This window comes from Myotis davidii, unplaced genomic scaffold (assembly GCF_000327345.1).
Source record: "Myotis davidii unplaced genomic scaffold, ASM32734v1 scaffold993, whole genome shotgun sequence".
Classification (NCBI taxonomy): Eukaryota; Metazoa; Chordata; class Mammalia; order Chiroptera; family Vespertilionidae; genus Myotis; species Myotis davidii.
Window position 1 is genome coordinate 233,544 of NW_006285483.1, and position 15,400 is coordinate 248,943.

Sequence of the window (15,400 nt, forward strand, 5' to 3'; positions counted from 1 at the left end):
ACCATAAACTTTGCACAAGAAGACAAAGCTAGAGCATCCTAAAAGGCCCAATGTCAAGTCTCAGGATGGCTTCTACTGATTCCATAAAAAGTAATAGAACTGTAGCCCTGGCCAGTTTCTCAGTGGTTAGAGCATTGGCCCATGGACCCAAAGGGTCACAGATTCGATTCCTGGTCAAGGTATGTACCTCGGTTGCAGGTTCGATCCCAGGCCCCGTTGGGGTGTGCGTGGGAAGCAACCAGTCGATGTCACTCCCCTCCTTCCCTCTCCGTTCCACTCTCTCTCTAAAGATCAATGAAAAAAATATCCTTGGGTAAGGATTTTCTTAAAAAGTCAATTGTGTATTTCTACACAATAGCAAGAAATAGAAAACAGAAAATTTTAAACAATTCTGTTACAACATTGAACCAAATGTAAAGCAGTTAGAAATAAATTTGACAAAAGGTATGATAGTCTTTTATGGAAAAGACTCTACAATTAGATTCCTTTTAGAAATGGAGAAATAAACTATATTCATAGAAAGGAATATTATAAAAATGTTAATTCTTCCAAAAATAACTTATAAAGTGAACGCACTAGTAATTCAAACCAGAATCCCAAAAGAATTTTTAAGGTTTTTTAAAACTGATTTTTAGAAAGAGGAAGAAAGAGGGAGAGAGAGAAACATCCATGTGAGATCAAATGAATAAGGATCAGAATTGGGCCTTGAACTAAAATAGGATCATAATGTCATTCCCATACATACTTAAAGGAGGGGCCTTGGGCCGTGTGGCAGATATTGTTGGTTACTTGCTCAATGGTCATTTCCCTTTTGTCTTCAGTAGGGACACTGGGGGAACACCAGAGGAGAAAGGCCTTTCTTCTGATTTCAGTATGTTCTCTGCTTACTCCTGTGACACATGGCACCCAGCTGTCTGTGCCTCTAATGAATTTCAGCACCCCACCTCCTCTGTCAGTAGCTTTCCATCAACTATTGCCTCACCTACTGGTAATCCATTCTCAAAACTACAACCAAAAAAAACCCAACAAAAAAAAAACTACAACCAAAACCCACCTCTTAAAAACACAAATTTAAAATGGGTGGGGTGATGGCTGCACAACAATGTAAATGTACTTAATACCACTAAACTGCACATTCAAAATTGTTAAGACGTTAAATTTTTTTAAAAATATATTTTATTGATTTTTTACAGAGAGGAAGGGAGAGAGATAGAGAGTTAGAAACATCGATGAGAGAGAAACACCGATCAGCTGCCTCCTGCACATCTCCCACTGGAGACGTGCCTGCAACCCAGGTACATGCCCTTGACCGGAATCACACCCGGGACCCCTCAGTCCGCAGGCCGAAGCTCTATCCACTGAGCCAAACCGGCTTCGGCAAGACATTAAATTTTATGTTATATGTATTTTGCTATAATTTTAAAAACACAAAAATCTAGTAATATATTTTCCACTCCAACTCTGCAATAATTTACTCTTGTTCTTAAGATATCCAGACTAATGCATTGTTTTCTCATTTTATCCATGTCTCTTATTCCCTTATCTCTGTTCCAGCTACCCTGGCCTTCATTAGAGTCCCTTTTATTCACCATACTTCCCATATCACAGAGCTATTCACAAATTCCGCTCCTATGCCTAGAAAACACTTTCTTCCTCTTTAAATATATATATATATTTAATTGATTTCAGAGAGGAAGGGAGAGGGAGAGATAGATAGAAACATCAATGATGAGAGAGAATCATTGGCTGCCTACTTGCAAGCCCTCCACTGGGGACCAAGCCAGCAACCTAGGCATACACCCTGACCTGGAATTGAACCGTGACCTCCTAGATCATATACATAGGTTGACACTCAACCACTGAGCAACACTAACAGGGCTCTTCCTCTCTAAATTTCTAGTGATTCTTTAGGCCTCAGCTCAAATATCATTCCTCTGACATATTCAGTTAGGTAAAATACCCCCGTTTTAAATTTTCTTTAGCACGTATGCAAGCACTTTATTTTTTACAAGCACTTTTCATAATTTTAAGTTCTTTTTGTAATCATTTGATGAATGCCTCTACCCTTCTTTAAACTGTGAGCTTCCATGAGGGCAAAGACTATGTGCTTGGTAAATACTGCCCTTAATAAAAATCTATAATAGTGTCAACAACTAACTAACTAACTAACTGGCTGAATAAATAAATAAATAAATAAATAAATGGCTCTCGCTGGTTTGGCTTAGTGGATAGAGCGTCAGTTTGGGATGGAAGGTCTCCGGGTTCGATTCCAGTCAAGGGCACATGCCCGGGTTGCAGGCTCAAACCCCAGTAGGGTTCATGGAGGAGTCAGCCAATCGATGATTCTCTCTCATCACTGATGTTTCTCTCTCTCTCTCTCTCTCTTTCTCTCTCTCTCTCCCTCCCCCCCCACCCTCTCCCTCTCTGAAACCAACAAAAATATATTACAAAAAAAAGAATAAATGATTTGAGACTCACATGCAATTCCATGAGGCAGTCACTAGGGGGCACCTTTGCTTCATTTGTAGTAAATTATGTTCACCATTAGTGCTAAAATGGTACCCATTTTTACAAGTAAAGTTTTCTTCCACAAATAAAAACAGAAAATAGCCATAAATCATAATAATGATGCTAAATACTATCATTTAATTTAGGCCAATAAGTATTATCATGCAACAAGTTAAAGAAAACTAAAATTTCTTTCTTAAAAATGTTCCCCAAGTGCCAGAATAAGGACTGAAAAATGTAACAAATCATTTTTGGCTTAAATATTCAAATGTAAGGGGTATTATTATTTTTTAGGAGAAAATGTGATAGAAAGTAAACTCAAGAGAAAAAACAAAAGCCATTTTTTCATAACTAAAACAATTTCATCTCTCCTATAAGTCTTTTTATATAAAGATTCATTCATTTTCATGAATTTATTTACAAAGTTATATTCAAATGTTGTAGGACATTACTATAGCAATTACCATTTACCTCCTACATGAAGTTTTCACTGTTCTAGTAGATCTTTCCTATCAACTGTTATTATTCTTTCCCTTTTTAAAACAACAGCAGCAAATTTTCTCTTGACCCTATACTTACTGCTCCAGCTAAAGCCTCATTTCTCTTTTCCTTCATAATAAAACTAGGAAGAGTGTCTCAATTTGCTATTACCGAATTTTCCTCCTCTTGCTCTTTCTTGAACCAACTCCAATAATGACTAGAGTCTTACTATCCTACCAAAAGATAGCTTGTTAAAATCACCAAGGACATCCACATTGCTACTAAACCCAATGGTCACTTCTCAGTCTCCCCTTACCTGAACTATCAACAGTATTTGAAATACTGACATATAACAGGTAAAAGTGACATATAACAGGTAAAAGTGACACATAACAAAATACCTTCTTGAGCCCGCCAGTGTGGCTCAAGTTGGTTGAACATCGACCCATGTACTAAGAGGTCTCCAGTTTGATTCCCGGTCAGGGCATATGCCTGGGTTGCAGGCTCAATCCCCGGTGGGGGTCGTGCAAGAGGCAGCTGACTGATGTTTCTCTCTCTCTCTTTTCCTCTCCTTCTCTCCCTCTCTAAAATCAATAAAAACATATTTTTAAAAAATACCTTCTTGAAACACTTTCTTACTTAACTTTCAGGACATGCTCTCCTGAATTTCCTTCTATTTTACTTGCAGCTCTTTCTCAGTCTTGTTTTGCCTTGTTACTCCTTTCATACCCCCAACTCTTAACAGTGATAATATCTCAAGGTTCAGTCACTGTCTCTTTCCCCGTTTCTATATACATTCAATCTCTTGATGACCTCCTTAAGTCACAGGCCTTTGAACATCATTATCTCTATGCTCTGGCTCCCAATTGATATCTCCAGCCTAAACCTTACCTACGGTCAATTCCATAGCCAGAGCCAACTGGACATCACCATTTAACATCTGTTAAAGTACTGAATCCCTTACAACTGATGGTCCAGTCTTTGCTATATCGGTTAATGGCAACTTCCACCTTTTAAAATGCTCAGTTAAGGAGAAAATATCCTAAATCAATCCAATAATTTCAATAAAAAAATTTTAAAGACCTAAGTAATAAGGTTATTTTCATTTATTGTTCCTTCTGCCTAAATGATCTTGCCCAAGACACCGCCAGGTATTAATGCCTCATCTCTTTACTCAAATGTCATCTTTCCAAACTTCTGACAATCCCTTTTAAAATTGCACTCCCACCCCCACAACATTTCGTTTTATTTTTCACAGGAGTGGGAGAAACAGAGAAAAAGAAACACATCCATGTCAGAGACACATCGAATGGTTGTCTCCTGCACATGCCCAGAGGTCCGTGCCCTGACAGGCTCCAGGGATCGAGCCTGCAACCCAGGTATGTGCCCCTGATCAGAATCGAACCTGCGACCCTTCAGTATCAGGCCGATGCTCTATCCACTGAGCCAAACCGACTAGAGTCAATCTACATTCTTTTTATTTATTTTAGTGTATCATCTGTTTCCCCCTTCTAGAAATAGAGTAAATTCTAAATTCTACAGGTCCAGAAATTTTTTACTGTTTTGTTCATTGTGGGATCCCCAGAACCCAGAACAGTACACTTAGACTAGAATGCTAGCAGGCATTTAATATTTGGTGAATGAATGAACAATCATGAAGTAGGGGTAACTGTGTGTTTTTAAAATGTGCGCACAAATTCTTTGATATTCTTTTTTAAAGAGGTAGACCTAATTCCCCTCCACTCAAGGGCGGGCTAGACTTAGTGACACAGTGCTACCAAATACAATGAGGAAGTGTCACTAATGACACTAAAAACACACTGTAGCTGCTACTTCGCTCTCGCAGCAGAGTTATCAGCTTCATAAATTTACACTAATATAATACCTGCCTAATCTACTGTCTACCATCCATATTCCAAAAACTATCAGATGGCCTAATAGTGTCCTTTATAGGACCCAGCCTAGAATCAGGAATAGCATTTACTTGTAACATTTCTTTGGCCTCCTTTAATTTGGATTGAGCCACACTGGCCAGGGCCTTAGCTTAACATTTTTCTATGCTTCCCAGTACTACACTTAGACTGGAATGCTGGTACCTGTCACGATGTGGCCCACATGTGCCTTATTAACTACAACCTTTTGATAATTCTTAGAACATGCTAAGCTCTTTCCTAATTCAGGATCCATGCCTGAATATTCTTAAACAGGCTCTTCACAATAGCCTCTTTTCAAAAAATTATGGGGTTCAGGGAGCCTCCTGGTTGGTGAACACATGAAGATTTGGTAAGAGTGGTGTCTGTAAGAGGGTATGGAAGCTCTGAGCCCTTTTCCCATACCTTGCCCTATACCAGTGGTCGGCAAACTCATTAGTCAACAGAGCCAAAAATCAACAGTACAACGATTGAAATTTCTTTTGAGAGCCAAATTTTTTAAACTTAAACTATATAGGTAGGTACATTGTTATTAACTTAATTAGGGCACTCCTAAGGCTTAGGAAGAGCCACACTCAAGGGGCCAAAGAGCCACATGTGGCTTGCAAGCCGCAGTTTGCCGACCACGGCCCTATACCATTTCTTTCATCTGGCTGTTCCTCAGTTATATTCCTTTATAATAAACCATGATCTGGTGAGAAAAACAACAAATAAAAAACCCCAAGCTCCTTCTCAGTCACTATATCTCAGCCAAAGTAACACTTCCTAAAGGAACATTTCCCTCACACTATCTAAAATAGTTGTCCTCTTTTAAATTCTTCCTTTTCACAGGACTCTGTTTCTTTCTCTCATTGTATTTTCTAACCTATAATTATTTCATTTACAAGTTACTTCTTTATTGCCTGTCTCTCCAACTACATAGTCTTGCCCCATGAGGGCAGACAGTGTATTTGTTATATCTCACCAAAACGTAACACAATGTCTGGCACCAAGTCAGTATTTAAGTGTCTGTTAGAGAAAAGAGGGAGAGAAGGGGGGAAAAGGATGTTTTCTAAGACTAAAAAAAAATTTTAGAATAAAATTTAACTAGCACACCCAAGATTAAGACTTTTATATCTACAATCTTCTAACTTTCCTTATAATACAAAGCGGGCCAGAAAGCAAGTATTTTTATTTTATCATGGACAATTTACTTTTCTACCTAAAAAAGAGCTTTGAAGCCCTAACTGGTTTGGCTCAGTGGATAGAGCTTCGGCCTGCGGATTGAAGGGTCCCGAGTTCCATTCCGGTCAAGGGCATGTACCTTGGTTGCAGGCACATCACCAGTAGCGGGTGTGCAGGAGGCAGCTGATCGATGTTTTTAACTCTGTCCTTCTCCCTTCCTCTCTGTAAAAAAATCAATAAAATATATTAAAAAACAAAAAAAGAGCTTTAAAGACCCTTAAGAGATATATAAAGGTTTTAAGTAGGAAAGAACATTTAGAAATAAATTTTAAGGGTAACATCAAGCATAGGCATACATGTACTTCCCTAGTATAGATGGGAGTTAGCAAAACACTGAATATGATTCATGATCGAAGAGTACCAGTTGTACTGGTTAATAATACACATTTTTTTCAATAGATGGAGTAACACGTATGTTGATATATATGCGATTTGATATGTATGCTATTTTGTTGTATTGACAACAAGCTTCAAAACTTCATATGTCAAATTTGGTGAAGGTGTTAACATCATAGATATTTTTATAGTTAAAAATGTCAAATTATGTGCCAAAAAAGAGCATTTCTGGGAAGTTTTAATTCATTACTTTATTTTAAAGAAAAGTGCTGCTGAAAGTTATCGTATACTTCAGGAAGCTTATGGTGAACATGCTCCATCTCAAGATACTTGTGAACGTGATGATTTCAATGTGAAAGACAAAGAATGTCCAGGTCAACCGAAAAAGTTGGAAAACCAACAATTACAAGCATTATTGGAAGAAGGTGCATGTCAACCTCAAAAACAACTTTCAGAAAGATTAAACACTGCTCCAGCAATTTCCGATCGTTCAAGCAATGGGAAAGATTTTAAAGGATGGAAAATGGGTGCCACATCAACTGAATGAGAAAGACAAATGGAAAACTGAAAAGTCATCAGTAAAATGTTGCTTCAGCCCTAACCGGTTTGGCTCAGTGGATAGAGCATTGACCTGAGAACTAAAGGTCCCAGGTTCGATTCCGGTCAAGGGCACATGCCCAGGTTTTGGGCTTGACCCTCAGTGGGGGGTGTGCAGGAGACAGCCAATCAATGATTCTCTTTCATCATTGATGTCTCTATCTCTCCCTACCTCTCCCTTCCTCTGTAAAGAAATCAATAAAAATATATTTTTAAAAACTTGTTCCGATCGATGGCACACGCACTTTCTGAGCAGCACTTCAAAACGAAGAAGTGGAAAATTGGGTCTCTGAATGGTTTGCCTCAAAACAAGGAAAGTTCTATTGGGACACTATCCACAAATTACCTGAAAGATGGGGGAAATGTGTAGCTAGGGATGGACATTGAATAAAGCACTTTTGATGTTTCTCTTGAAATTATCGTGTTTTCTTTCATTACAAAATCCAAATTATTAACCGGTACACCTTGTAAAGGGCATTGAAATTTATACATTAACCTTCCCCTCACTTAGGTGTTAAAGCATTTAATATAATATCATATTTCTACCCCCATTGTGTGCCAAATGAGGATTTAGAATCTTTTTCATTTTGCTACCATATATTGTAGAATATCCAATATGATTTCACCAAATGTAAGCTGTACTTACCAAGTGCTCTTGCTACTGCCAGAAAAGGAATCTGGTCAATAACTGTGCTCCTTCTAACAGGTCCATTATGAGTGAGCCGAGGTCGTTTCCAAACTACACGATTCACCCCAGACTTGTTCATCACACTAAAAAACAGAGTTCACATAAATACTCTATATAATAAAAACATAACAACTAAGGTGGCTCTATATACTAAATCACAAATAAAATCAGATTATATTATCACAAAATAATGACTTGTCTGTTTCAGATACAAAGATGCATAAGCCGCCGAAACCGGTTTGGCTCAGTGGATGGAGCGTCGGCCTGCGGACTGAAGGGTCCCGGGTTCGATTCCGGTCAAGGGCATGTACCTGGGTTGCGGGCACATCCCCAGTGGGGGATGTGCAGGAGGCAGCTGATCGATGTTTCTCTCTCATCAATGTTTCCGACTTTCTATCTCTCTCCCTTCCTCTCTGTGAAAAATCAATAAAATATATTTAAAAAAAAACAAAGATGCATAAGCCAAAGTTCCTGTTCAGAAAGGAAAAATAAAGTAGGGTAGATTAAGAAGAGGAGAATCTGAAGATTACTAAAACAGAATGGACTGGTAGTAATGGGAAGAAAAATGAGTAGCTATCATAAAAAAAGGGGGGGGGTGGCAAAATAACTTGATAACTAAAAAAAAAATGAATGGGAGGAAGAAGAAGATATAAATGAGAGTAATTAAATAGTGATAAAAGAAATTACAAAGAAAAGGTTATATAGTTTTTGAGGGATTCGAGGGTACTCAGAAATTAATTTTTAATGTTTTTATTTAAGGAATTAATAGTAAATACCTCAATAGAAATATCTATGTAGTTAGGTATTTCTATAATCAGAAGTGTAAGATTAGACTTTGGAAATAGATCTGCAAATATGTAGATTTCAGAGTTATAGAATAAGAAAAACCATCCTAGAAATTTGGCATAGGAGCAACAGAAATCTGTAATTAGTAACTCTAGGAGTTAGGATACTCTAGGTTGCCTAAAACATGGAAATAAGTCTTGGAACAAAAAATGTTACTGAAAACAATAGAGATGGGAAAATAAACCAATAGAGATGGTCTCTCTACCCTGTGGCTATATTATTGAATTGGGAAGCTGACCCTTAAATCAATTTAATCATAATCTACCTGAATTTTTTAAAAAATAAATAGAAGACAAATGTTTGTCTGGAAGGCTAGAAAAGTTGGGGTGTGGAATGGCAAAGAGTATTTCCAAGACACAATATTAGGTCCATTTGACAGACACATGATAATCATAATGATTCATTCCCAAGGCTGTCAAAGACAGATGACTTGTTATTTTTCTCACTAACAAGTACTATAACATTCTGACATATGAGTCTCTTATTAGTTTACTATGTTGGCTTTGAGTAGCTTGACTCTTATTTCCCTAAACTTGATGAGCACTTAAACTGGCTTTAAGGTATGGAAAACTGAAGACAAGACAAATAATGGACACCACCTCCAAATAAATGTCACTATGAAATGCCTGCTGTACACCTCAGCAGCAGCCATCTGGTTATCCTCTATGGTTTTTATATCTCTGTTCTAACTTCAAAGGGATAAAAATACTAGCGAGAGAAGAAATGGGAAAAAAGTCCTGAGAAGTAAAATAAAGGCATAAACCTTTGAGACAAGAACAATCTTCCTCTGACCAAAAAGAAAATCAAACAAACCAAAAAAACACACCCATGAAATACAGAAGGAGAACCTCAACCTTCTTTTTAAAGTAGAAAACAAACTCATCTGATAAGGACAAACCAGGAGATTTCAGCAGCTGTATCATGTAACTTCTTGCAATTATGGAAATGTTTACCCTGCACTGCCCAAATACAGTAGTCACAAGCTATGTATACCCACTGAGCACTGCAAATGTGAAACTGAATTAATTCTATTTAATTTTGATTAATTTATACTTGAATTTAAACAGCCATGTGTGGCTAGTGGCTACTATACCAGGCAGCACAGGGAAGGAATAAAGCAAGTACAGAATGATCAAAAAACAATGTCAATGTTAATATAGAAGAGAAATTCAAGAGAGTTGCTAATTTACTATCCCTTTTTAGTTTAATTCACAATTCTGAAAGCAACATTGTTCTAGGTCCTAACAAGAGTAAGAAAGAATATCAAAGGCAGTCATTTTATTATTTTATGCTTTCTTCAATGCTGAGGCTCAAAAGCAAATCTGAAGAAAAAAAAAACACCTTAAAAAGATAAAAAAAATTTAAAAAGCAAATTAGAGAATAAAGACTAAATCTATCATTCAAAAAAAATCTATGAAACATGAGAATTACAGGAAAAGAGATACCTACATTCTGTCTCCCTAACACCTTAAGCCCTACTGGTCTTTCCTAAACCTGCTCCCTAAAAATAAGACTTAATACTTAAGTAATTACAGTAGCTATCAATTGCTTTCAATATAACTATACTAGCAGCTCTCAACACTTAATATTAAAAAATATTATGGTCTCTATATTTCTGAGGAAGAAAAGACAAAATAATGGTACTGATTAAAATGAAGTTTTAAATTTGGAATAAAAAAAACAAAGCAATGTTAGAAGAAATGCTGCTTTTATTGCACTCCTCACCATTACCCTGTACCATCGAAAGACATACACAAAAGAACAGCCTGATATGCAGGGAGCTGACTGACAGGAACAGAAGGCTGGAAAAACAGAGCACTGGCCAGTTGCCTAGGGTGAGACAGAGGGAAAGGAGGAAATGACTTATAATAAAACAGCTCAATTTATGCAAAAAGACACCTGCTCCCAAATAGCAAAGAGCATCTGTCCAATTATCCAGATGGTATTTTAAGAGATAAGACAAAAAAACATAAACTCTAAAAAAAACTTATGACAATCAAAGAAAATGTAATTTAACAGTTCAGATAGCAAGATAAAGAAATAGGCAAGAAAAATGTATTTAAAAATTAATGAGAAGGGATTAGGCCTACCCATGTTACAAACTATAATAAAGCCTCAATTTAAAAAGTAAGCCTGGCTGGCGTGGCTCAGTGGTTGAGCGTCCACCTATGAACCAGGAGGTCACGGTTCAATTCCCAGTCAGGGCACATGCCCGGGTTGCAGGCACGATCCTGTGTGGGGCGTGCAGGAGGTAGCAGATCAATGATTCTCTCTCATCATTGATATTTCTATCTCTATCTCTTTCTCCCTCTCTAAAATTAATAAAATATATATTTTTAAAATTCTTATAAGTTTATTTTTAAAAAAATAGAAAGCCCAGAAAAAACCCCAAATACATACATGAATTCAATTTGCAATTGCAAAGCCCACTTTGCATGACTACGAGCAGTATTATACAAAGTGTCATACAGACTGACCTTCACACTCAAAGGATCAAATATATTATAACATGAAACCAGGCTCATTTAATTTTGTGGGATACAGAACAGGAAACAGTATGAGAGCAGGCAGCTTTTATCATGTTGTTTTCAGCAATGAGCTTTACAGAAATCCAGGAGCCATTCTGTAGCTTCCCATCCTCGAGTGAGTTTCATGTGCGTCAGGAATCAGTCATATATACATATATATATATTAATATGTATTTTTTTAATATATTTTTATTGATTTCAGAGAGGAAGGGAGAGGGAGAGAGAGAGAGAAACATCAGTGATGAGAGAGAATCACTGATTGGCTGCCTCCTGCACACCCCACACCAGGGATTGAGCCCGGAACTCGGGCATGTGCCCTGACTGGGAATCGAACCATGACCTCCTGGTTCATAGGTCGATGCTCAACCACTGAGGCACACCAGCCGGGCTATATTTTTTAAATGATTTTTTGAGAGAGAGGAAGGGAGAGGGGGAGAGAGAGAAACATTGAAGTGAGAACAAAACATCAATTGGCTGCCTCCTGCTTGCCCCTCATACTCCTCTTTGGCCCAGCAATACCACTTCTAGGAAATGATCCTTCAAATAATACTTGCACTGTACAAAAAGATGCATGTGCAGGAGGCAGCCAATTTTTCGTTTTACAATAGTGTTGTAATAACAAAAAATTAGAAATAAATATTCTTCAACAGACTAAATAAATGATAGTACTTCCATACACGGTATAATTTCATATTTGACTGTATATGAACATCACTCTATTGAACAATAAACGGTAATATTAGTTTCTTGTAGGTGGAAGAGAACTGAGTGGCCTATGGGACAATAGTAGTTGAGAGATCTTCTATAGTACATCATTTTATTCTACCTAAAAAAGTGTATGCATATATACATAAGCAAATCATCATTCAGAAAATTTTTAACATTTAGTATATTTCTATCCTATTCTTATTTCTCAGCATAGTTGAGATTACACTATATCATTCTATATGCTGCTTATTCTGTTACCTATAGGCATTCTATTACTAAAAATACCTCATTTACATGAGAATTCATTAGAATACTCTCTCCTTACCTTTAATTATGCTTAAAATTTTTCATAATATAACTGATTTTTTAAAATCCTATATAATAAAAGCATAGTATGCAAATTGTCCCCTCGACTGGGCGTTTGTCTGAGAGTTCAACCAGGGGGTGGGGCTGGCTGGGAGAAGGGAGGGCAGCCACTAGGGACCCTACCAGTATACAAATTTCATGCAATGGGTCTCTAGTTTATCTATAAACATTAAATAGCTATATCATATTCATTGTTATTAGTATGTGTTATAATATGCTTAACCATTCTCCAGCTATTGGGCCTTCAAGTTTTTTCCAGCCATTAACAGTCATTAAACATTCCTGCAATCAATAACTCTTCATATATTTTGGTCCACATTTTGGATTTCTTCTTTAGAGTAGATTTCTGAAATTACTGCGTCTATACACATTTTTTTCTCTTTTTAAAAAAATATATTTTATTGATTTTTTACAGAGAGGAAGGGAGAGAGATAGAGAGTTAGAAACATTGATGAGAGAGAAACATCGATCAGCTGCCTCCTGCACATCTCCCACTGGGGATGTGCCTGCAACCAAGGTACATGCCCTTGACCGGAATCAAACCCGGGACCTTTCAGTCTGCAGGCCGACGCTCTATCCACTGAGCCAAACCGGTTTCGGCTTTTTTCTCTCTTTTAAAAAAAATAAACATTTAAAGCTAGTAATAGGTATTATATTCTATACAGTTTGTACCAACTTAAAATCCTTCCCACAGGAGACCCACTTCAACAAAAATATTAAAGAGTACCTCTCCAGTTTTTTAATCTTTGCTAACCCAACAGAAGGAAATAGAGTTTCATTTCAATAATGTTAAACATTTTTTCTCATATTTACTACTCTTTTGTATTTTGTTGTTCAAACTTCCTTTCCATTATCCACTTATCTGGGGGCGGGGAGGGTGTTTTTCTTACTGATGTTTTGAACTCCTTATAATTAAGAATGTTAATGATTTTTCTTAGTTTATTATTACTCTGAAAAAGATTTTTGATTTACTAAAAGCAAGAAAGAGAGGCTAGTAATAATATTATAAGGCTTTCGTTATAATTATTATTTAGAAAACATTTAACTTGCCTTAGGCCTTCAATTGTTACAAATAAGTATTGGAATAATTTTTCAGTTTTCTCATGCTATTTATGCCTCATTACTTTAGAATAATCTTACATTTTAGTTTGTATCATAAAAATATCATGTTGAAGTCAATTTCAGTTCATAGTTTTTTTGTGTGTTTTTTTTTAAATATATTTTATTGATTTTTTACAGAGAGGAAGGGAGAGAGATAGAGAGTTAGAAACATCGATGAGAGAGAAACATCGATCAGCCGCCTCCTGCACATCTCCCACTGGGGATGTGCCCGCAACCCAGGTACATGCCCTTGACCGGAACCGAACCTGGGACCTTTCAGTCCGCAGGCCGATGCTCTATCCACTGAGCCAAACCGGTTTTGGCTTCAGTTCATAGTTTATAAACTACACATTGAGACAGTAAGTTAAAATAGAGAAAAGAAAATAAGAAGAAAGGTTTACAGCACATGACTTAGAAATCAAAGAAAAAACTGAAGGTTAATTTTAACAAAATTCTATTCCTGAAATAAGATCAAACTGTTCTATTCTGGAACTCTAAGGGCTGTTCAGTTCAAATTATGATGGTCATGCTGATCATTATTCATGTAAAAGGTCTTCAATAAATTCTTGCAAAAAATAAAACAATAAAAAATAAATCCTTGCATATGTTGTTACTTGAATTCCACTAAAATATTTCCCTTTGGAGCCATTATCAGAAATAAAAGTCAATTCAAAGTAATGAGATAAATATGAATGCACATGGGTACTTTATCAGGCAAACTAAAAACATATAATACTGAGAAAAATCACTTCATCAAAAGGGAGAAATAGGACAAACTGGTTAGTAAAGCAGAAAAGGATTAAATAGACCAAGAGAGGAAAGACAAAACAGCATAGTGATTACCTCCCACCAAGTCCTTCAATTCGTTCTCTTTCCTTGGGAAGTTCTGGCTTATGGTCCTGTGTTACTTCCACAGCTCTGACAAAATCATCCTTTGGGTCATCCTGAATTCCAAGAACCACGCCTGAGTCACCCACGTGAGCTACATACATCTTCATGCCCCGTATGATGACCACACTGGCCGTTGTCCCTGACGTGCTGGGAAGACCCGTCATAGTCTTTGGCCATTCTGCTGTAATACGAAATAAAATATTTTACTCTTCCAGGTAACTTATGTTTTATTCTAATACAGTTTATGTATCATATGCTGAGTTAGCATTATAAAATTTTCATTAGTATTGGGGAAAAATTTTTAAATATATATCTTTATTGATTTCAGAGAGGAAGGGAGAGGGAGAGAGAGATAGAAACATCAATGATGAGAATGATTGATCGATTGCCTTCTGCACACCCCCTACGAGGGATCAAGCCCACAACCCACGCATGTACCCTTGACAGGAATCTAATCCATGACTCTTCAGTCTGCAGGCTGATACTCTATCCACTGAGCCAAACTGGCTAGGGCAGTATTGGGAAAAAATTTTTTTAAGTATTTTGAAAGCTATTAAAGGACTTGAATTAATCCTTTCATCATTACAGAATGGGGCAAAAGTAGGTTTACAGTTGTATTAAGATAATACGTAATAACACAAGAACAAACTGTTTCATATACAACTGTAAAGCTACTTTTGCCCCCGCCCCCTGTATATCCAGGGACAATGCTAACATAGCCCTAACAAGACTTTCATGTTAAAGCTGTAAACCAGTAGACTAACAGAACACAATAGTGAGCACAAAAACAGACCCGTGCATATTTTGAAACTTACAAACAATGGAGAAAGGATAGACATTTAATAACGGGAATTAGGACAAGAGAGAGAGAAACAAACAACTTTGGGTCCCTGATGCCAAACACAAAAAATCAATTACAGGTACCGTATTTGCCGGCATATAAGACGATTTTTGGCCCTGAAAAATATGCCTCCAAGTGGGGGGTCGTCTTATACGCCAGGTACACTTCAGATAGACTGCCCATAGTGCTTGCCCCGTGCCATAGTGGCCTCCCGATGCCCGCCCACTTCATTCCACATACAGGCATCAGCAGCGCTGCTGGGTGTATGCTCGGCTGTTATGCGATTTTACCACACTCGCAAAATCGCACACAGCCGACCATACACCCAGTATGATAGCGCAAAATCGCGAATCGC

The 15,400-nt window shown here is 37.2% G+C and overlaps 1 protein-coding gene across 1 annotated transcript in view; it reads right to left on the minus strand.

Annotated features, from left to right (window-relative positions):
• The window catches only part of PPM1D (protein phosphatase, Mg2+/Mn2+ dependent 1D), a 49,160-nt gene that overhangs the window by 3,729 nt on the left and 30,031 nt on the right, over positions 1-15,400 (minus strand). Inside the window, exons 5-6 of the mRNA XM_015559054.1 lie at positions 14,157-14,385; positions 7,723-7,847 (exon numbers count right to left, since the gene is read on the minus strand). Of these exons, the coding sequence (XP_015414540.1) occupies positions 7,723-7,847; positions 14,157-14,385 (354 nt within the window). The remainder of the gene's footprint in view (positions 1-7,722; positions 7,848-14,156; positions 14,386-15,400) is intronic.